The 24,790-nt window shown below is 38.6% G+C and overlaps 1 protein-coding gene across 1 annotated transcript in view; it reads right to left on the reverse strand.

The window, feature by feature from the left end:
- Positions 1 to 1,999, reverse strand: part of LOC122134272 (B-cell receptor CD22-like) — a 33,012-nt gene extending 31,013 nt beyond the window's left edge. Inside the window, exon 1 of the mRNA XM_042764923.1 lies at positions 1,789 to 1,999. Within this exon, the coding sequence (XP_042620857.1) occupies positions 1,789 to 1,984 (196 nt within the window). The 5' untranslated portion in view covers positions 1,985 to 1,999. The remainder of the gene's footprint in view (positions 1 to 1,788) is intronic.
- Between the last annotated feature and the right edge of the window lie 22,791 nt (positions 2,000 to 24,790).

Below are 24,790 nucleotides of genomic sequence, written 5' to 3' on the forward strand. Positions count from 1 at the left end.
TGCGTAGGAGACACAGAAAACAAAAGCATGGGTGCCGGATCGCCCTACTTGCCAGACGACTGCACAAACCATGATATGCTACCCAGCATTTTTCTCACCAGTGCCAGATCTTTTAGCCACAAAATGGATGAACTGAATCTATGAATCTATAAAAAAGTAAATAAATAAATTAATTTATTAATTTAAAAAAGGTAGATTTACCAAAAACATAGGTAGGTTCTGCCAATGTGGAGTACATGACAGTCAAATGTATCTACCATGTGAATTTAATGTTTTTATGGTCACAGTCAGATATTCCACAAGATGCAAACTTCAACATAGCTTTAGGCCGCCTGCTCAGTGAAATAGCTGATTAATTTAACTGAGCAGATTTAAATGCTGTTCTCCAGAAATTTGATCAACACATCAGATGTGTTACCAGGGGGACAAACACACTAGACAGTTTGGGCCTACCACATTTAGACCAATCAGATCACTTGATCATACTTCTATTCCCAGCATACAGGAGGAGGAAAGCTCAACCCAAAACAAAGACTGGCAAAAACTTTGCCAGAAGGAGCGAAACTTGCTTCTTCCTTGACAGACAAACTGGGATATTTTTGAGGTTCAGGACATGGGGGAATATACATACACTGTAATTTGTGTCGACAAAAACATCAATGTGTACCCCAACCAGAAGCCCTGAATAACAATACATCAACATAACAATACATACATAACAATACTTCAAGTCTGGCTCTGCACCTTATACAGCATTGCTAGAGCAAACCTGAAGAGAGGCAGCAGGGAGGCAAAAGTGGCCTACAAGAAGTTGTTTGAGGGCCACCACCACCAACAATGACTCACAGCAGGTGTGGCATGGCATCCAGCATGTCACCAACTATAACGCCTATTTAACGGTGACACCTCCCTGGCAGAGCAACTAAATTGTTTCTTTTGCTAGCTATTGAGATGAAAGCAGTGGAGACAGTCAAGACATCTCAGCCAGCCTCCAGTAGCCACACCCTCATGTCGCAGGAGCATGTTGTGAGGCATGTGCACAAAGCCAAACCAGCTTTCTGAGGGTTTGACTGGGATCTTTAATAAAGGGGGCTATTTGAGGATGCTGTTTATATACTTTAACACAGTCTTCCCAGGTAGATTCATCACCAAACTTGCTGACTTAAAAAATTCACAGTCCATCTGTCATTGGATAAAGGACCATCTCTTTTCCTTCCTCAGTGTGCCACAGGGCTTTGTGTTGAGTCCACTTCTGTATTCTGTCTACACTCCTGACTGTGCCCCCACCAATACCATTAGTAACTAGTCAAGAAGACACAGTAGTTTCCACTTCCTGAGGATCCTCAGATAAAACCACCTGCAAGAAAAATTACTGCCCTGAGGGTCATCAGCCAACATTTCAAAACACTGTCTTTTTGACTTCCTGCCCTCTGGTAAATGCTTCAGGTCCATTGTATCATAGACAAATGGATCACAGACATTGTATCACAGGCTCAAAAGCAGTTTCTTCCCCAAAACAAGAACCAAATACCTTCAAATACTGATTTCCCCCTCGGGTTGAAATCACCAGCTTCCCTCAATATCTGGGGGCCCTTAAAATCATCGCCATCTTTCTCCCTGTTAGCGACAGCCCTGATTATAGGTATACATGTTGTTTTTGTTATGTGTTATTTTTGCTGTATAATGTTGTTGGGCTGTGTGCAATAACAATAGAGTTACTGAACAAATGTTTGAAAAAAGCATAATATAGAATCTTGAAAAAGTGTTGCTGAAACATCAGTGACTCACCGTGAATCATGATCAGAAAGATCAGAGGAAGAGGAGGGGCCATTCTGACTGACATCACTATAGAAACACCTACAACATATGTACAGTGGCTTATTTGTATGTATTTTTGAAATGGTTTATAAGGCAAATATGTAGATATTACAGTAGTGCATTGCCCGTAGATGCTTTGAAGCTTTTCAAATGGTGTGTGGCTCATGGTGAATAAAGTTTTACTCAAAATATACAATCTATTATCTTTTTGTCTATTTTGTATTGTTTTTAAATATTCATTTTTACTCATTTATTTTTATTTTGTTATCTGTGTCTTGTCATCCAGTCTGTGCACTGGAAGCTTTTGTCACCAAGACAAATTCCTTGTGTGTGTAAGCACACTTGGCAATAAAGCTCTTTCTGATTAGATGATATTAGCTTGATTATGATTGCACGTGCAAATGTACTAGTTTGTGGTTAACTTAATGTAGTATCAGTTATCTTCCTCTTTCTTTTCAGGCCAAATCAAACACCATCTGTTCTGAGATTAAGCAAAGAACAAACCAAAAAGAGAGCTTTTCTTATGAAAGCCCATTCAACTATATAATAAATCTGTCTTCATTATATAGTTATCTGTTGTTAAACACAATTATTTGTACCAGAGGTATTTGTTATTAACATACAAAAGCTGCTAAAGAAAACTTTTTTTTTTACAGAGATACAGTCCTACAGTATGACAACTAGCCCCAACCAATCTCCAATACATAAGATATTTGACAGAATGGTAATAAAATCATGCACTTACCCATTTCACCAAGGCTCTTGACCAGTGATAGCACTACAAAAGATCAAGATGAGACCTGCCCTGGTGTTTTTACACTCTAAATATCACGTGATTAACACCTTATATTTTAAAATGATTTTGACACCTCACCTAGTGCTAGATAGAGCGGAAGAAGCATTTTAGCAGATGACCTTAGACTAAATGCCAATGAAAGTTGAACAGAGAGAAACTTACAAAGATGATCCTGTTAAATTTTCAAACTTGGGAATATCTAAACAATCAATTACATACAGATGCCGATGACAAAGAACCTGTGCCTGAGAGACAAAGAAATATAATTTATTGAATAACTAAAATTTTAATATACAGTCCAGATATGCTGGTTTGAGGACGCTGCACTTGGGATCGTGAAATACTGGAAGACATTGCATTGGCAGTGACTGCAATAAACTGTGCATTTGATGAACCTCAATTCATTACCAAATTTATATTAATCAATCAATGGAATAAACTTAAAACAAGTTGATGAAGCAGAATTTATTTAATCTTAATGTCTTATAGTTTTTATCATATGAGAACCTATAAGCTTTTTCTGTCAGCAGCCTTGCTCTTGAATACATGCTGAGTCTCTATATATGGTCATAAATACAGTTTCCGTTGTAATGAGAGAGGCGAGAAAAAAAAAAAAACATGTGATTGTAGACCATGTGATCACATGACCTTCATGAGAGATGGAGAAACACTAAGTGATGTCACTTCTGGGAGGAAGAGGAAATCAGTTCTGTCAGTTGGTGATGTCATGGTGTTACTGCATCAACTGTTAGAAGCTCTGCTCCCCACAGAAACAGTTCTGAGATGCATGCTTGGGACTCCAAAAGAACATTGGCTGGACGGACCTGAACGCTTTGTTCAGAATCAGAATCAGGAAGAGCTTTATTGCCAAGTATGCTTGCGCATACAAGGAATTTGTTTTAGTGACATAAGCTTCCAGTACACGGAGACAACAACACACAGTCAAAAAAAAAAAAAAAACATTTTCACATAATTAAGTGTATAAACAATTGTGTTATGAATGATAATGGATTAGGATTGAGTATGATGCAGGGATGTACTAGGATGGGGGGGGACAAATAAATTTAAGGATATTGCACATTTTTATTGCATAAGTGGGGAACAATGTCATTTGAGCATTAAAAAAAAACTACAATTATGGACCAGTTTATGTCAGATTTTATTGCTGATTTTAAATATATGATCAGTTTGGCAAGCAGTTCTTAATATTTCAGCATATTTCTCCATTCTAGCAGACTGGATTGAAATAGCTGCAACTGTCTTCACTTGTGACACATTTCAAACAAACAAACAAACAAACAAAAAAGTCTGGGAATTAACTTTATCCACTGGTTGTGGGATTGGATTATAAAAATGGATTGCATACCAAAATAAAAAATTTTGTTGTCTGAAATGTGCATTACACTGTGTCCTAACCAGACGTGACGTGACACTGCAACATGTGATAAAAGGATTCTTTTTCATGTTAATCTGAGTTTTTGTCCTAACCAGCCACAACAGTGACACGCGACAAGTGACATGGGGATTCTATTTTAGAAACGGTTTCTATTTTCTGACATTGCAGCGGGAACAAAAACACACAAAATATGACAGTGATAATCTCAGGCACTGATTATGTGCTTTATTCAATGTTACAAGTGTCTATTGTGAGTTTGAATATCATTTTGTGTGACCTCTATAGCCATACTGAATGTGACGACAGAAAGTTTACCTGCCACGTCTTACCTGCCACGAAAATAATTAACAGAAAACAGTATTTAATAACCTGAAGAGGGCAAATCTAACTGAAGAACAGGTAATCCAAACACAGCAACACACAGACCAGACCTGACAATGAAACACAAGGAGGACAGAACGTAAGTAGTAGGGTCCAGGGCGGTGCAGACAGAGGTGAAAGCCAGGAAAGTGATGGTGGTGAAGTCCAGGGAGGAGCCTTGAGCAGGAGAGGGTAGATGGAGACACAGGCCACAGCTAGGACTGCACTCCATGGCCAAGGTGTGATGGGAACACACAACACCATGGGGACAACTGGAGGTGACGACAGCAATGGAGGGGTGGAGCCCCTGGCACAGACAGAGAGCCAAGGAGGTGGAGCAATACTGAGGATGCAGGTGGCCACGATGGAGCCGTATCCATAGCTGTAGCCTACAGCTCCATAGCCACTTAGAGACTGATTCCTAAGATTTGGCCTGTGACCACCATAAAAATTCCTCAGGACCTCCAGATGCAGCAGCAGTAGGTGAAATAAAGAGAGATCACATAGATCCATTCATAACTGTTTTCAAACCTTAAAACTGATACAAACTACAACACAACCATCTTATACTTATTCTCAGTGAGAGTGATGTGTAGTGTGACATCTTACACAAAAACTCAGCTGTTAATGGACAAGTGAATGCAAGTATGACAGTTCACTCCTTTTTACATTGTAATTGACCCAGTGGGATTGTTTAAAGGAGCAGAATCCCAAAATAATTTAGGGGAGGGTCCCTCAACTGAAAACTACACAGAACAAAGTGTTTATATAAATAGAGACAATCCACAGATCACTACAGCAAATGCATGTAAAACAAAGTCGTTTTGAGTTTCATTAATCAAAGTAAAGAAAAAAAAACACTTATCTGGTTGAATGGATACTCATTTCTAATCCGAAGCATGCACAGAATTCGAATACTGAATAAATACTCAATGATAGAAAGTCCAACAGTCCTATAGCAAGCGTACTACAAACATTCATCGATCTGAGTTTCCTTAAGACATAGCGTGTGTTGCAGTTCTTTGATGTTGATTTGTCCTGCGATGAGCACAGAGTTCTGATGAAGTTATTTCTTAGTCCACTGATGAGGAATTCATGTTAAAAAAGAAAGACGGAGAGAACGAAACAAAAAAAGTTTTTCTACAAAACAAACAAACAACTAGTATTAGCATTTAACAACAGCCCATAATTTCACCATATGTTAAACTATTTACAAAACAAATGCAAATTTACACAGCGTAAAATAAACTAATACACTTTCATGCCTGAGCTGAAAACCTTAGTTTCTCAATCCGAACTCCATTTGCAGTAAAGCCATGCTTTCCCTTAACCAAACAGGTATGTCTTACTCTACTGCCTACATCCATTTTAACCCTTAACATAGAAAATCATATAGTGCCCCCTGGAGCACAGTAGAGAAGCTATACAAAACTACAACAACAACAACATAGTAACAGTACTATGGTCGGTTACAACATCATGTTTGGACTGAATGTGTTCTCAATATTGCCACAGGTATTCTGGTTGTGGTTTGGAATAATGCATCAGTAAAACTTTAGTGACACTTTTCTAAATGTGTGTTTAGACTATGCAAATAAGTTCCACAAGAGGAAAGAAGAGTGGGACACACAGTGTCCCCTCGCTCTGATGGAATGCATATTATCAGTATATTATTTTCTAATTTACCATAGATGTTATATATAGCTGATCAATTAAGGACAAATAATCTTTCATTTATTTGTTTGAGGCATACTAAGGTTTTTCACCTTATTAGATCAGTTTATCTTTTAATAAGATAACACAACTCTGCCATAGTAACACCCAACTTAATCACTTACATTTTATCCATCTTATGCACGTTATTCCTTTTTATTGACTTGTGTCTTCCTTGTGTTGATAATACAATAATAGTTTCTGCAAGTTAGATATCCCACCAATCTTTCTTCTCTGATGTACTCATCACCGAATCTTAAGTGACACGTGATCCAATAATCACTACGTCATTGGTGACATGAGTACCCATCACTACACGATTTCACCGAAAGAATCACTACAAGTTAGATCATCATCAAGTCTCTATAAGGCACACATTGTCACAAAATGTCGTAGAAAAGTGAAAGTGAAAGTGGTGACATTTGCCAAGTATGGTAACCCATACTCAGAATTGGTGCTCTGCATTTAACCCATCCAAGTGCACACACACAGCAGTGAACACACACACCGTGAACACACACCCGGAGCAGTGGGCAGCTATATCCAGCACCCGGGGAGCTGTTGGGGGTTCAGTGCCTTGCTCAAGGGCACCTCAGTCGTGGGTATTGAGGGTGGAAGAGAGCGCTGTTCATTCACTCCCTCCCACCTACAACTCCTGCCAGCACCGAGACTCGAACCTGCGACCTTCGGATTACAAGGCCAATTCTCTAACCATTAGGCCACAGCTGCCTCCAGAAAATGACAGATGCCCATAATAACACTGTATACTTGGTCAACCAGCACTCATAAGGGAAACTTTCTGCATAGCTGTACTTCTCTTCTTTCTCCTGCAATCACTGCAACTAAGGCCCTGTCCACATGAACGCGGTTATTTTTAAAACCACATCTTTTTCTTCATAGTTTGGCCATTTTTCCACACCCAAACACAGCACCAGGTCACTAAAACCGAAAATTTTTGAAAATGCCTGCCAGGTTGACACTGGCGATTTTGGCTTGTGACGTCGGAGCCAGCGCTGTTATTTCCGCCTACTGGAAACTTTTTCAGGCTTCTGATTGGCCAGCATGGCTTTAACGGTTGAGATTATATTGCCACCTGTTGGCTTAGCATGCTCTTAACAGTTTATCACAGTATGGCTGCATCCGAAAACTTAGGCAGATTACTTGCTGCCTCGCTGCCGTATCAGGCAATGACTTTGCAGGCAGCGTTTTTTGCACGAAGGCACCTCATGAAACTGATTTTGGACAGGCTTCTGAGGCATAGTAATGGTTAAATTATCTACAGCAAAATATAGAGACCTTTGGTTATAAGTAAGTGGATATTTAATTACTGCAATATTAATTTCTCGCTAGAAATGACAAAAAGTGGAAACCGTTGATCAAAAACATACATTTACACACAAACTGAGCACCGACCACAACTTTCAGACGCCATCTTTATTTTTTGGCCTAACTGTCACGGAATGGAACGCACAGGATTGTGGGATATCAAAGGCAGCGAAGGATACATCTATCCTGCCTTCAAAAATCGGCCAGATGAAGGCATCTCAGCAGACAGGAACTGAAACTAACATTGAATTCGGACGAGCCTTGATGCCTTCCTACCTTGGAATGCGTCCTCAGAAGGCAGCATTTTTCAGGTTTCGGATGCAGCCCATGTGTTTGCGTTTTCATGTGGACAGAGATTTTTTTTAAAACGGAAGAAGAAAAAACTCAGTTTCTAAAAATACCCGTGTACGTGTGGACATGGCCTAAGTTAAAGGTGCAGTGTGTAAATTTTAGCGCCATCTAACAGTGAGGATGCAAATTGCAACCAACAGCTCAGTCCACAGGACACACACGGGATAAAGATGTAATGCTGTTTAATATTTATTGTGCTGATGTTCTGATGAACTGAATGACTGAAAAGTGTCAAATTTAACAGCTAGAGCCTGCCTTTAATGCAAAACATGAACATTACACTGATACATATTAAAAACATTGAAAATCTAAATTAAGTGCTTTAAACTTCATATAAAGTGTAAAGTGACTCGTGCTCTGCATTTAAACCATCCAAAGTGCACACACACACCAAGAACACACACCCGGAGCAGTGGGCGGCCATTTATGCTGCGGCGCCTGGGGAGTCGGGGAAATAAAAGCATCAAGAACATTAGTCACGAGGAAAGGCTAATACAGTGTAGGTTGTGATTTGTTTCTATCTAGTATGTGTTTTTACTTACTGGAATATTTTCATACACAGAAGAGTTCGGTTCAGTTTTACAATGCGTTACTGTAATTAAATTACTTATCCACTGAAAAAGCAAAGTAAGGGATTACTGTTTATTTTTGGGTAAGTTACTTATAAAGTATTTGCGTTACATACAGTAAATCATTTAAACAGTTATTTGTATGACTTTTTGAAATGCTTTATAAGGCACAAATGTAGATATTACAATAGTTCATTGCCTGTAAATGTTTTGAAGCTTATCATATGATGTGTGACTCATAGCAAATTAAGTTTTACTCAAAATATACAATCTATTGTCTATTTTGTATTGTTTTTACATATTTATTTTTACTCACTTATTTTTATTTTGTTATCTGTGTCTTGTCATCCAGTCTGTGCACTGGAAGCTTTTGTCACCAAGACAAATTCCTTGTGTGTGTAAGCACACTTGGCAATAAAGCTCTTTCTGATTAGATGATATTAGCTTGATTATGATTGCACGTGCAAATGTAGTAATTATGTGATTAACTTAATGTAGTATCAGCAGAAGTGGGTAGTAACGAGTTACATTTACTTTTGGAGTATATTTAAAGATAGGTACTTTTACTCTTACTTAGGTAAATTTTTGGGGGAAATCTGTACTTTTACTTTATTTCCGTGAAAGAGTTTATAAGTTAAAAAGGGTAAAATGTCACAGTGCATGTTAAATAGTTCTAATTATATTGTTAACAAGTTCATTTAGACTAACAATATAATTCGATTTTTTTTTTTTTTAATGAACAATTCCTGTATAAAATGGGACATCAACCTTTATATCAAACATTTTTTTAAATCGTCCACAGCTGAGCAACGCGCGAGGCAGGTTGAGCGTGCGAAGTGAATGTGCTGCACAAAGTCATTTTCAAATGCAATGAAAATAAAAAAAATTAAAAACCCTGGATAGCCTAGATTAGGCCCAGACTCTGTTCCTAAGTATATAATAATTATAAATTACTGTTAACCCACAGTAACAAATTTTAATGTATAAAATGCTTTAAAAGCTTTAACAGAGATGTCTAGAGGGTATTTAATAGGTCTGCCCCCCACGTAAGATTTTTCTAGTTACTAGTTCTTCATTTGTCATTATTCAACTAATCAGAGGTTTATATTAAATTTACATCTATAATCCACAATGAACCTTAATATATTCTGTGCTCAAGCACATGCATTAAGTTTGCCACAAAGCACAGGCAGAAGTAGCCAAATCTTCATATATATCAAATCTTCATATATAATCAAATAGCCAAATAATCAAATAGCCAAATCTTCATATATAATCTTCATTATATAGTTATCGGTTGTTAAAGATAATTATTTGTACCAGAGGTATTTGTAATTAACATACGAAACCTTATAGTTACTGAGAAACAGCCCAATGACCACTAGCCCCAACCGATCTCCAACACATAAGATATTTGACAGAATGGTAATAAAATCATGCACTTACCCATTTCACCAAGTCTCTTGACCAGTGATAGCACTACAAAAGATCAGGATTATACCAGCACTTCAGTTTTCACACTCTAAATATCACATGATTAACACCTTATATTTTAATGTTTTTGACACATCAACTAGTGCTAGACAGAGCGGAAGAAGCGTTTTGGCAGATGAAAGTTTTTAGCCCATAAATATGATCTTGTTAAATTTTCAAACTTGGGAATATCTAAACAATCTATTGCATACAGATGGCGATGACAAAGAACCTGTGCCTGAGAGACAAATAAATATAATTTATTTAAATAACAAAAATGGGCAGTGACTGCAATATGCTGTGCACTTGATGAACCTTAATTCATTACCAAATTCCTGTTAATCAATTAATGGAATACACTTAAAACATGTTGATGAAGCAGAATTGATTTAATCTAAATGTCTGTTTTAATCATATGAGAACCTATAAGCTTTTTCTGTCAGCAGCCTTGTTCTTGAATACATGCTGAGTCTCTATATATGGTCATAAATAGTTTCCATTGTAATGAGAGAGGCAAAAAAAAAAAAAAAAAAAAAAAAAACGTGTGATTGTCGACCATGTGATCACATGACCTTCATGAGAGATGGAGAAACACTAAGTGATGTCACTTCTGGGAGGAAGAGGAAATCAGTTCTGTCAGTTGGTGATGTCATGGTGTTACTGCATCTACTGTTAGAAGCTCTGCTCCCCACAGAAACAGTTCTGAGATGCATGCTTGGGACTCCAAAAGAACATTGACTGGACGGACCTAAACGCTTTGTTCAGAATCAGAATCAGGAAGAGCTTTATTGCCAAGTATGCTTGTGCATACAAGGTTTTTGTTTTAGTGACATAAGCTTCCAGTACACAGAGACAACAACACAAAAAAAAAAAAAAAAAAAAAAAACATTTTCAAATAATTAAGTGTATAAACAATTGTGCTATGAATGATAATGGAATAGGATTGAGTATGATGCAGGGATGTACTAGGATGGAGGGGTAACAAATAAATATAAGGATATTGCACATTTTTATTGCATAAGTGGGGAACAATGTCATTTGAGCATTAAAAAAAAAAATATTTTATTGCTGATTTTAAATATATGATCAGTTTTTTCAAGCAGTTCTTAATATTTCAGCATATTTCTCCATTCTAGCAGACTGAATTGAAATAGCTGCAACTGTCTTCACTTGTGACACATTTCAAACAAACAAACAAAAAAACGGCCAGGAACTAACTTTATCCACTGGTTGTGGGATTGGATTATAAAAATGGATTGCATGGTTAATATTCTGATTATTGATGTCTGTGTGACTAATTGACACCATAGAAGACCAAACTGTTTGGAAAGTCTTTTATACTAACTGATTATGAAAGCACCACTGACTTTTTGAATGGCTTTCATTGTAATCAACTGAACTAACTATAGAACACCTATTTAGTAAGATTTTGAACTCTGAACAGCTCCATAATTGATGATTATCATTACCAATATGCTGTATAACAACCAATACCTGATCATATTTTCTCTGGGTTTTTTGAGTTATAACAAACATGTTTCAAAAACACATGGTTACAACATCCAAAAAAAATAATATAAGACAGAAATCAAGGGTCAAGAGCCCAACTAAAGCAAACACTGATCTCTAACATGGTTACTTCAAATGAAACAATAAATCAACATCTAAACCTTAGTTAATTCTCAATAAGATCTTCTGTAGACGTCTGACAGAAATAAAGTCAGTCTGGTTATTAATAAGTGGAGCTGGTGATGCTGTTTGTTAACAGCAGCTGTTCATCACTAATGCTCAATCAGCACTTAATTAATCACTTGATTACATAATTGCAAAGTTTTAAAACTCAAATGGTTTAAGTAAAGGCAATCTGTTTACTCAAACGGTTTGTTACTGTGACTTGTCAGGTTTTACAGTGAACCAAAATGTTGAAGTCCAAATCAATGCAGTTTCAAAGAAGTATATAAATGTTTATTTTTTTTTTAGAAAATGACCGATCGTTTCGCTAGATAAGATCCTATTCCTCAGCTGGGATCATGCAGAGCCCTTTGAAGCACCTCAAAGCCCTTTGAAACTGCATTGATTTGGACTTCGGCATTTTGGTTGTAGTTGAAGTTCATTGTGTGGAGAAAAATCCTGAAATGTTTTCCTCAAAAAACTGTTAAAAGAAAGAAAGACATAGATATCTTGGATGGCATTGGGGTGAGTAAATTATCGGGAAATTTTCATTTTGAGGTGAACTAATCCTTTAAGGAACACATTAAAAATGGTCCTAAGACACCCAAACAAATAATCTGTTAACACACATTAACACTTTTTATTTTAATTTATTTTTTTAGATCAAGCATTGGAACAATGTTTATGGAGCAGAACAGGCACCAACAGAGAAGTCCATCACTAGTAAGTATCCACTGCAGTATATAAAACCATAGTCAATTTTAAAGGCACAATGCACTCCAAAATAAAAATAATCTACAGACAAAAGTTTTAGATACAAGACAAACAGACAATTTATTACAGATGCACCAAGGATCCAGCTGATTACTGGCCGTTTGCAGAATTGCTCTTTATTTGCTGTATCTGTCACATCTGGTACACTTTTGTTGTATGTTTTGATTTAATGTATTAATACACTTGTTATAGTTAGGATTCTGAACTAAAAGACAGTATGATATTTATTATCAGAACTATGCAGGGCCCCTAGGGGTCAGGAGAATATTGTGAAAACAATATATAAAACCGATTTGGAAAATACAAGCCAAAAACAGCACAATTAGTATTTTTTCCTATAAAAATACTATAGTATAGTTCCTAGCCATATCGGCCTAGAAAATTGCAACTTTTCATTTTCTGTCGGTCTTAGTACACGATGTAACTACAGAAGAGTCAAGTTTTAAATAGGAAAAATATCAAAACTCTTTGGTCATTTTTTTTTTTTTTTGAGAGAGATGCTAATGGTCTGATCTGATTCAATGATCTATGCTAAGCTATGCTAAAAGTGCTACCGCCAGACCCGGAGATCGGCTGAATGGATTCGAAAACGATAAAACTCAACTGGTTAACTCTGGGGGAGTTGTAAAATGAGCATATTTCCAAAAAAGTGGAGTGTTCCTTTAAATTTAAATTGTTTAATGTTTAGAATCAATAGTGGTGTGAAATATTGTAAATATATCAGTTTTGTGTTCAGTATATTTAGAAAATTTCACTTTAATCCTAAAGTTTGAGAATTTGTTAACTGATAACTACACTGTAAAAAAAAGTCTGTAGTTTTTACAAAATAATTTTGGCAGCTGTGGTTGCCAGAATACTTTTGTAAAAAATACACTGTAAAAAAAAGTCTGTAGTTTTTACAAAATAATTTTGGCAGCTGTGGTTGCCAGAATACTTTTGTAAAAAATACAGAAAAACTGTAAACACAATTACGGCCAAAAACTGTAAATTTTACAGTATAAAACTGTTATTTACAAACAAGAAAATTTTAATGTAAACCAGTTAATTCAACAACGCACACTGCTATTAAAATCTGTTTTGTACCTTTAACATACTGACAACCACCATAATAATGCAGGTGGTAAAAGAGAAAGCCACATGAAGAATCGAAGTTCATCATAAGTAGCTTCGCCACAAGCAGAAGTTTATATTAATATATAGAAGGTGCACAAAGTCATTCATGCAAACACAAAAACACCATCATGGTGACACACGATACTTAAACAATTCAATAAACTTTCATTAAACAGCAGAAGATGTAACATAAAGCCCAAATGTACAACTGATAACAAAAAACTATTAAAAAACACGATTATTTAAACAAAATACTTTCAAATGTGGAGCGTCACACAGGGAATTCTGGGAATATCAGTTTACAGTTTTTGACTGTAAATTATACATTGATTTGTTCTTTTTTTTATTTCTAAAAACTGTAAAATTAACAGCATTTTACTGTAAAATTACATGAAATGTCTGGTTAGATCTTTTACAGTTTTTCCCTGTATATAGTACAGGAACTTACTGTTAACCTATTAACACTTTTTTTTTGTAGCGTTTTTACAAAATTGTACAGTTAAAATGACACTTATTTTTTACAGTGTACTAGTAGTTAAAATGTTGTATTTAATTTAAGATATATACTGTAATTTATCAACTGAATCATTCCATTTTATTTAGATTACATGTTTACGGAGATGATTTTAATCCGTTTTATACAGTTTTTTTTTTTTTTTTTTTTTTACAGACTTATTTTGTCTTCCAAAATAAAACTGTTAATTTACAATCTTGAGCACGTCTTGACAATTAATTGAATGTGTTTGATTGTTATAATTTAGCAAAGGTCTGTTAAATAACAGTGTTTGTCATTAGAACCTTTAGTGCCGTCACTTTTTTAAAGGTGTTTGATTGTAATAATTTAGGAAATACCTGTAAAATAAGTGTTTCTCAGTAGAACTTTTAGTGCAGTCACATTATTGAAGGTGTTTGGTCATTAAAATCTAGGAAATACCTGTAAAATAACAGCATTTCTCCATAAAACTATAAGTGCCATCACTTTATTGAAGGTGTTTGACTGTAATAATTTAGGAAATACCTGCAAAATAACAGTGTTTCTCAGTAGAACTTTTAGTGCCGTCACTTTATTGAAGGTGTTTGACTTTAATAACGCCCGTTAATTTTTCCACATACCCCTTCCCAATTTTTCTGTTGAGTTACATCATCACCCAAAAAAACACCTAAATATTTAATCCCTCTTTTACCCCAAACTACCCCATCAACCCACTGACCAACCAACAGTGTCTCACATTTTGTCCAATTGACTTTAGCAGAGGATTACAACATAAAATCTCAAATTAATTTAAGTAAAGTTTGTACATCATTCTGCCCACTAATTAAAACCATCACATCATCAGCATAAGCTGACAAAACAATGTTATTTTTACAATTGGGTAAACATAAGCCACACACCTTTTGTCTTATTTGTTGTAACAATTGTTTAATGGCCAAAGAATATAGCGTCCCAGATAAGGACCATCCTTGTCTTATACTCCTTTGAACCTGGAAAGGAGCGCATAAGCCACCATTTTTCTTCAGTACACTCTCAACGTTACTATAGAGTACTTTGACCTTGTCTATAAAATCTTGACTAAAACCAAAAGCTCTCAAAGTCCCCCACAGATAGGAATGTTCGACTCGGTCAAAGGCTTTTTCTTGATCCAAAGAAATCAAACCAACGTCTAACTTTAACAAATTTGAAACTTCTAATACATCTTGAATTAGTGAAATGTTATCAAACATTGATCTACCACAAACACAATAGGTCTGGTCCGGATGGATGACCTCATCCAATACTCCAGCCAGTCTGTTAGCTAAGGCCTTGGAGAGCAGTTGTAATCCCTACACAGAAGTGAGATGGGGCGCCAGCTCTTGATCTCAGTGAGATCTCCTTTTTTGGGTATGAGGGTGATTATCGCTCTACGACAACTCAGCGGCATCATACCTTCAGACAAGCTGTTATTCAGTACCTGTAATATATCCACTCCCAGCTCCTTCCAGAATGATTTATAAAAATGAACTGGGAGACCATCCACTCCTGGAGCCCTCCCAGACTCCATGCCTTGAAGGGCCTTATGCAGCTCTCCCAAGCTCAACGCACCTGAAAGGGCTGCATTACCCTCTTCAGACATCTGGGGTAAGGAAGTGAAAAAGGCATTTCCTTCATTATTCCCAGACTCAGACTCACTTCTGTATAGATTCTGATAAAAACCAACTGCTCTCCTTCGAATATCAACAGGTTCTACTAACAACCCCCCTTTCTCAGAGCGCAAAGCTTGAATTAAACGTCTTTGCCCATTCTTTTTCTCAAGGCTGAAAAATTTTTTAGACGGCACATCCATTTGGGCTATACTCTGAAATCTTGACCGGACCAGTGCCCCTTGTATACTATACCCCAGCAGATCATCTAACTGAGCCTTTTTCCTTAAGCCAATTTCTAAATATTGATTGTCTCCAGTGGATTCCGCTAACTGTTGACATTCATTTATTTCAGTTTCTAAATTCTCCAAAGATCTTCTTATCTCTCTAGTAACATTGTGAGTGTACTGCTGACAGAACTGTCTAATTTGAACCTTGCCAAAGTCCCACCACTGTTGTACTGACTGAAATTCGTGCTTTGTATTTCTGTATTCCTCCCAAAAAAACTAAAAGAGCCCCTAAAAAAACTTGTCACTCAACAGAGAAATATTAAAATGCCAGTAAGCACTTCTAGGTTTGAGAGAACTTAACATGAAACAGCATTGCACCATTCCATGATCTGAGAAGCCTATAGGAATAATTGAACATTTATTAAAAATATCAAGATGATGCTTACATCCATAAAATCTATCCAATCTAGCAAACGACATTACGTTATCTCTTGTATGAATCCATGTGTATTGTCTCTCAGTTCCATTTAATTGTTTCCAGATATCACATAGTTCATACTTCTTTATTATGTGGATGAGCCGTTTTTGGGAAGGCAAGTGAGGTTCATGTGGTTTCTGTCTAACATATGTTCAGTACAATTAAAATTACCCCCCACAAATAAATACTCTTCAGAAGAACAGGTTTGCAAGATAGAACATAATGTGTCTAAAAAAACCATCCTCTCAACTGCAGCAGTTGGAGCATAAACACAAATAAAAACAAACACACTATTTTCAAAACAAGCTCTTACTTTTAAAAGTCTGCCTTTAATGATTTCATCAAAAACATATGAAATTGGACTAAAACTTTTTGCAAACAAAACAGCAACTCCAGCACTTGTTGAAGTATGATGGCTCAGTACAGAAGTACCCTCAAACTCCCTCGCCCAATCAGCAGCATTTTTTTTTACATCACTGTGTGTTTCTTGTAATAAGATAACATCTAGGTTCTTCTGTTTCATCACTTCATTCAACATGGCTCTTTTCCTAATGTCTCTGGCACCGTTCACATTCAAGGTAGCCAGGCGTACTTTACTCATAACAAAAGTAAGCAGATAAAAGAAGAAACAGCCCTTCAGCACACAACAAGTCATAAAAATAGTGGTATCTCTTAAAAACATCATCATGCAACTCCTTGTCTAAATTCCTCACAATCTTCTTCAAACGATACATTTCAACAAACTGCTTGATGTCAGGGAAATATTCTTGAACACAAACATCTCCTTTGTTTTTTGTTGCCTTAAGAAACATCTTTATATCCTCATTATCGTAGCTTCGATCAGAAAAAACACTTTGAGAAAGCACTACACTGGAGTCAGACAACTCACTATCACTTTCAGTCTCCTGATCCTCACTAACTTGTACATACATTTTTTGCAAGCTTTTTCATCCTGCAATTGACCAGGTTTTTTCCTTTTTTTGGGCACTTTGAACATATTGTTTTCCATCTCTGTAACACATACACTCTGCAACAACGGCAAAGTCATACTCTCTGCACCATCAGATGATTTTTTTTTGCCTTCTGGGTTCCCAGAAAACTGTACACCATTCACAAATAGTTCAACGCATGTCATACCTGAGTGCTCTAGATGCGTCGAGGTTGAACCAGCCTCAGCGAAGCCAGCAGCATCCAGCTTCTCACCGGGGGGATCCTTACCCGTGACCGCCCACTCCGGCTTGACCCGGCTCACCCCCGGTGCCTCACAGTTCAACAAAACAGCCACGGTTGCTTCATTCTTACTGGGAACGGAATTAAAGTTACTTTCTTTATTAGCTTCAGTTTCCTTTAATTTATCCGGACACTTTCGAAATATATGACCTGATTTGCCACATCCGAAACACTTTGCTTTCACGGTTGTAACAAATATCACGTAGTCAAATCCCTCAACTCAAAAAATAAGTGACAATTCTAACTCGGCATCATCTTTGACTACCATATATGCAAAACGCCTAAAAGAAACAACGTGTTTCAAAAGAGGGGATTCACTACTGATCGCAATCTTTTTGATTGGGGATACCAGTTTTCCGTAACGAGACAACGCCTGAGTTAATATTTCATCACTAAGAAAAGGGGGAACGTTGGATAAAGTAACTCTTTTAGATGGTAGTAAGAGGGGAAACACAGTAACAAACTCGTCGTTGATCACAATTCCATGCTCAACTAATTTGTTTGCTTTTTCAATACTGTTGAGGAAAATCACCATGGCATTATTCATCCTAGAGGGAGATACAATACATTCATGCCCCACAACCACTCCAACAGCCATGCAACATTCCTCAACACCTGCAGCGGACGCCACTTTAACCGCATGGCGCCGTGTGCGTGAACCCAAAACCTGCGCACTTTGGCCCGTCATGTTTCCCTGATAAAACAGGTAGCACGAGGCCCCAAAGGCAAACACAAGAAAATAAAAGAAAAGAAAAGAAACCAAACAGAAAAAAAAACAAGAAAAATGAGAGAAAAGGAAAGATTCACTCGAGTAAATCCACCCATGCTCACAACCATCCACTCGCACCCAACACTCATGCCGGAAGCAGAGAGAGAGAACGCACGTGAGAATACCTGCGTCTGTGCATCTCTCAGCAGTGTTCAGCAGCAGCTATTTTATTGATTAATTCACAAGGGTGCTGTTGATGACGAGTTTCTGTCCACGTGTGTGCCCCTGTGAGAGAGAACCGGAGAAAGTGTAGGTCGTAGCAGCAAACACACTGTTCTAGGATCATGCTGAATCTCTGACACTGTCCAAAAATGATCGTAGGCTATCTTTGGTCACAAGACGACGGGTGTCTTTGAACCTCTCTCACTGTACGACATAAGACCACCGTTTAGGAGCCACGATCATAGAAAACCTGCGATATCCTCCCCGTGCTGGGTTGCGTCATATCATGTGTCGATAGCCAGAGATTTTGCCGAAAGCATCAAATATTGGCAATTTTAAGAAGATTTGGCATTTCCAATTATTTTAGGCCTGTTACATTCTTATTATTATTTTTCACAACTAGCCTTTCATGGGAAATCCGAAAAATACTGACACCTAAGGTTAAAAACATCAAAAATCTAAATGCAGCAGGGTTAAAAGACTGTATAAAGTGTAAAGAGAAAACACACTTAAGGGATTACACCATTTTATCAATTAATTAACTCTTTACTTCCATTTTTCACTCAACTATCTATAAAATTATCAGTCAAACACACTTGTCAATCATTCAGGTCTCCACCCACAAATCGATATGTAAAATGTTTGCTGTGTGTCCAAAACACTACATCCTCTTCTTTTTTTGCTGAGTTTGAAAAAGAAAGAGAAAGAAAGAAAAAGAGAGAACATTAATGATGATGTATTAAATACAGGCATCAAGAACATTAGTCATGAGGAAAGGCTAATAGATTGTGTATTTTTCATTATCTAGTGCAGGGGTTCTCTACTCAAGTTCAGCTCCAACCCAAACCAAACCCACTGCCAGTAACTTTCTAGTGATCCTGAAGAGCTTGATTAGGATTGGAGCTAAACCTCTGCAGGAAAGGGGACCTCGAGGGCCAGAGTTGAGAGCCCTGAGCCCTGTGTTCTTACTTACTGGAATATTTTCATACACTGGAGAGTTCAGTTCAGGTTTACAAACATTAGGGCCACGTTGAGCAGCCTTTATGAATGAAGAGACATCATAAAATCAGAACTGTGTTATAGAAATTTCCGTACACTACTTTATAAGACATTTGCTATTTTAACAATGACACTGAAGACTGATTTATTTTCTTTGGCTACAGGTGAAGAGAGTTTAGTCTTTTGTAGAAAAACCTCAGCTGAAACACCTACCATTTCATTTTCATACACAGGTTCATTCAATTCATCATTGCAAGCTTTGTGCCGGTCATGATGAGGTCCGGAATGATTGACCTTTGACATTAAAAAAAAACAGAGAAAGAATAAATAATGCATGTAATCATCTCAATAGAAAAAGCCACAAATTCAGACTTTCAGTCTGAGTTCAATTACCTGATCAGTAAATTACTAATAATGAAATTAATATCCATACCTCAGCTTTATTTCTCTTTTTCTTCCACCTTTAAAGACAATGATTTGACACAATTACAGCCAGTCACAACGTATTTGATGTTAGTTTAGACGTGTGGTCACACACACACATCTTACCAAATCAGCAATATCGTTATGATAACTGCAGCTCCACAAACCACTCCAGCAGATATGTACAAAATCACCAGACGACCTACAACAGAGACAAAAAAGTAAACTATCTGAACTTCAGAAAGAGTAATATGAATATGAGGTGCTCTACCTTTAACAGTGACAGTAACAGCGTCTGATCTCTGAGATCCATGTTGATTGTGAGCCTCACAGTAGAAGCGTCCACTCTGTAGTGCACTGAAACTCTGTCCAGATCCAACAGCTGAGCTTTGATTCTCCTTAAACCAGCTGAAGATCAGAGCAGGAGGGTTTGAATCACTGCTGCAGCTCAGAGTCACTGAATCTCCCTCCACTATTACACCAGATCCAGCTATAGACACTGAGACATTCCTGGGAGGATCTAAAACAGACAAAAATCAAGAGTATAGTTACAAATATAAACTTAAGCCTTAAAAAAACAAAAACTAACGAATCTACACTCACACGTGACATTGAGATGAGCAGCAGGAGAGATGTAACTGTGTCCATGTAGAGCACAGCTGTATCTGCCTGCATCCTCTCTTCTGACTGACTGCAGCAGGAGTTGATTGTTTCTGTCTCTTCTCTCAGTTAATGGCTGTGAGTTTCTGTACCAGATAAATGTTGCTCTGTCAGTCAGAGTGCAGCTGCTTTTACATGTCAGACTGACATTATGACCCTCTGTCACTCTCTCAGGAGCCTCCACCTGAAGATCTGAACACAACACACACATTATATCTAGTGCTGCTGTCATACACTGGTTATTATTCAACATAATGCACAGAAGAAGAGCTCAACCTCATGAAAGTCACCTGTGACAGCAAGAGTCACTCCTGGAGCACCAGTCCATTTTTTTACAGGTTTATCAGTGATGAATCTGAAACAGTACATGTGTTGGTCCTTCTGTGTCACATGACTCAGTCTGATGGTGCAGTTCTGCTGTGTGTCTCCCAGATACTGAAGCCTCTGGCTGTATTCAGGATCCTCAGACAGATCTGGAGACTCTTTACCCTTTACAGGGTTTTTGGTCCAGAACACTTTCTCGATCTTATATCCAGTAGGGTATGTATAAGTGCAGCTCATTATCACTGATGAGTTCTTTAGTGCACAGATGTGTGAAGGACTGTAACTCACACCCCAATCAGCACTAGAAACCCCTGAAACACAGAATTCATACTGAACAATTGATTTTTAATTATTATTTTTTTGCAAGCAAGATAGAAGCAAGCACTGATGCAGTGACAACCGATCAAATAACTATAGATTAAGCAGATCTTGAGTGAATTTTTGCACTTAGACACTTAACCAAAGGAGAAAGCCAGGACACCGGGGTCTATGTGGACTGTTGTTGGGTCAGACAGGTGTCAGGGGGATAGGAGCAGGGCTCAAATTGAGTGGAGATGCGGGGGGATGGCATCCCCCTGGTCGAAAAAAATGACAAAAAACATCCCCTCAGTAAAACCACCTTCCCCTTTTACAATCTCCTTTGGATTATAAATGTTGTGTATTATGTAAAACTTATCATGCAAATGAAATGTTAAAATGTTCTATTCTGATAATTCACAAACTAAATAACAATGATTGCCCAATCAGAACTTGCTACTGTAACAAGCTGCGCACAAGCGGAAGTAAGTTTTCGTAATTTTTTGCAGAAATATTTTGAGAATAAATTTGAAATAATACAAGAATAAAGTTAAAATGTTTGAGAATGTAAATCTTAGAAATTAAAGTTATAATATTTTGAGAGTAGGCCATATAGTCTTATAGGGAGAAGTTGCCAGGCCACCGGAATTGATTTGAATATTTTTGCTTCTGAGTGGTTCAGTGCATCATTTTACTATGATGAGGAAGAGTACATTTTAAGGACTTGTGGAAACATCTTAATATCAAGAATATGTTATTTATTAACAGACTGAACAGAAACAACATTTTATCTTAACAACAGCTCACACGCCCAATCAGCATTCCCCCCAACCCCACCAACCGAAGAAACTGACCACATCCCCCAAGATTTTTTTTTACAATTCGACAAATGTGTAGGAGACACAGAAAACAAAAGCATGTGTGCCGGATCGCCCTACTTGCCAGACGACTGCACAAACCATGATATGCTACCCAGCATTTTTCTCACCAGTGCCAGATCTTTTAGCCACAAAATGCATGAACTGAATCTATGAATCTATAAAAAAGTAAATAAACAAATTAATTAATTTAAAAAAGGTAGATTTACCAGAAACATAGGTAGATAGTTTCTGCCAATTTGGAGTACATGACAGTCAAATGTATCTACCATGTGAATTTAATGTTTTTATTGTCACAGTCAGACATTCCTGTCACGGCGTGATAAAGGACAGGAGGCAAATGCAAGTAAAAATTAGGTTTATTGCAAGTAGGTGATGGTGAATGGCTTCTGGAGAATGACGCAGGGACTTTGGTGGCAGCACAGACAGGTGAGTAGATCCCCTTGAGTGCGTTGGTGGAAGTGGTGAGATCCTAACAATCTCCTTGAGTGCGTTGGTGGAGGTGTTGATGGCGATAGATCCGGGCAATGATGGCAGTAATCCAGAGACGACCGAACAGGAAACAGAGCATGAAGCAGGAACGCTGAATGACGAACAGACATACACCACACGGACCTCACACAACGATCTGACAAACAAGAGACGAAAGACCGGGCATTAAGTAGGCTGTTGTATATAATCAGATGATCAGCGGTAACACCCACAAGAAACAATTAACATGACGTCACAACAAACCAGCAGGAGACGGTGCATTCATGAACCGTGACAGAACCCCTTACCTGTCGATTGTAATCATCGATAAGAGAGTGATCCAGGATGTCCCTAGCAGGTACCCAACTTCTCTCCTCCGGACCGTAACCTTCCCAGTCCACCAAGTACTGAAATCCGCGTCCCCTCCGTCTAGAGTCCAGAATGCGATTGACCGAATAAGTGGTCTCCCCATCTACGAGTTGCGGGCGGGGGGGGGGGGGGGGGTGGGGGGGGGGGGGGGGAACCGGGATAGGCGGATTAATAGGGAAATGAAAAACATGATATACATGAAAGGCGGGATGAATTCTCCTGTACGCAGGAGGGAATTTAAGGCGGACTGCCACCGGGCTAATGATCTTGGTGACAGTAAACGGGCCAATAAATTTGGGAGCCAACTTATTAGATACGGAGCGGAGAGGAATATTCTTAGTAGAAAGCCACACTCTTTGACCCACAACGTATACGGGAGGCCTAGACCGGTGGCGATCGGCTTTAGCCTTGGTGCGCGCCCCCACTTGGAGTAGAGTCTCACGGGCTCTAGTCCAAGTGCGGTGACACCTCTGGACAAAAGGCGTGAACGGAGGGGACGACCGCGACTTCGGATTCCAGACTGGGAAAAACAGGTGGCTGGTAACCTACACTACATTCAAATGGTGATAGGCCCGTAGCTGATATGGGTAAGGTATTGTGGGCGTACTCCACCATAGACAATAGTTGGCTCCAGGAGGAAGGATTCTTGGAAACCAAACATCACAACACCCTTTCCAAATCTTGGTTGGCTCTCTCGGTTTGACCATTGCTCTGGGGATGAAACCCTGAGGACAGACTTACAGTCGCCCCCAGTAATCTACAGAATTCTCGCCAAAATTTGGACACAAATTGGGGTCCCCTGTCGGAAACCACGTCTATCGGGAGGCCATGTAACCGAAAGACGTGATCTACAATGGCCACCACTGTCTCCTTGGCTGAGGGTAATTTGGGCAAGGGAATAAAGTGGGCAGCCTTCGAGAACCGGTCCACCACGGTCAAAACTACCATGGTGCCCTGGGAGGGCGGGAGGGCAGTAATAAAATCTAGAGCGATGTGGGACCAGGGTCTCGAAGGGACCGGCAGCGGTTGAAGTTACCCATCAGGGGGTCGATTGGAAGTCTTACCAGTGGCACAAACCGAGTAAGCCAACACAAAACTGTGAATGTCGCGAGCCATCAGTGGCCACCAGAATCGTTGCTTGACCAAAAACTTAGTACGGTTAATTTCTGGATGGCAAGCCACATTAGAACAATGTCCACACTGGATAACGTTGGACCGTAATCCCTCCAGCACAAATAAGCGATTCGGTGGGCACCCGGGCGGAGGCGTTACCCCTTCTAAGGCTGTCTTAACCTTCAATTCGATCTCCCATGTGAGTGTGGAGACCACTAATGTCTCAGGAAAAATACACTCGGGAGTGAACGGTCAAAAATACGTGACAAAGAATCGGGTTTAGTATTTTTGGAACCCGGGCGGTACGAGATAGTAAAATCAAAACGTCCGAAAAAAGTGCCCACCGAGCCTGCCTGGAGTTCAACCTTTTAGCCGTACTATCCATACAATAAAAGGAACCCCCGATCCCTCTAACCAGTGGCGCCATTCCTCCAATGCCATCTTGACTGCCAACAATTCTCGGTTACCAATATCGTAATTTCGTTCGGCTGGAGATAAACGATAAGAAAAATACGCGCATGGGTGGACCTTGTCGTCTGAGGGAGAACGCTGAGATAACACCACTCCTACCCCCACCTCTGACGCATCGACCTGCACCACAAACTGACGTGATGGGTCAGGGGTGATCAAGATTGGGGCTGAAACAAAGCAGCTCTTCAGTTTGGCAAACACAGCCTCGGCTGTGTCTGACCACCTGAACGTAGTCTTGGCGGAGGTCAAGGCGGTCAGAGGTGCGGCTAGTTGGCTGAAGTTGCGAATAAACCGCCGATAGAAGTTGGCGAACCCCAGAAACCTCTGTAGGGCCTTACGGGAATCTGGACTTGGCCACTCTACCACAGCCTTAACCTTCTCGGGATCCATGCCTATTCCCTCAGTCGAGACGATATACCCCAAAAATGGAACCAACTG

The sequence above is a fragment of the Cyprinus carpio genome, chromosome A1, assembly GCF_018340385.1.
Source record: "Cyprinus carpio isolate SPL01 chromosome A1, ASM1834038v1, whole genome shotgun sequence".
Lineage (NCBI taxonomy): Eukaryota > Metazoa > Chordata > Actinopteri > Cypriniformes > Cyprinidae > Cyprinus > Cyprinus carpio.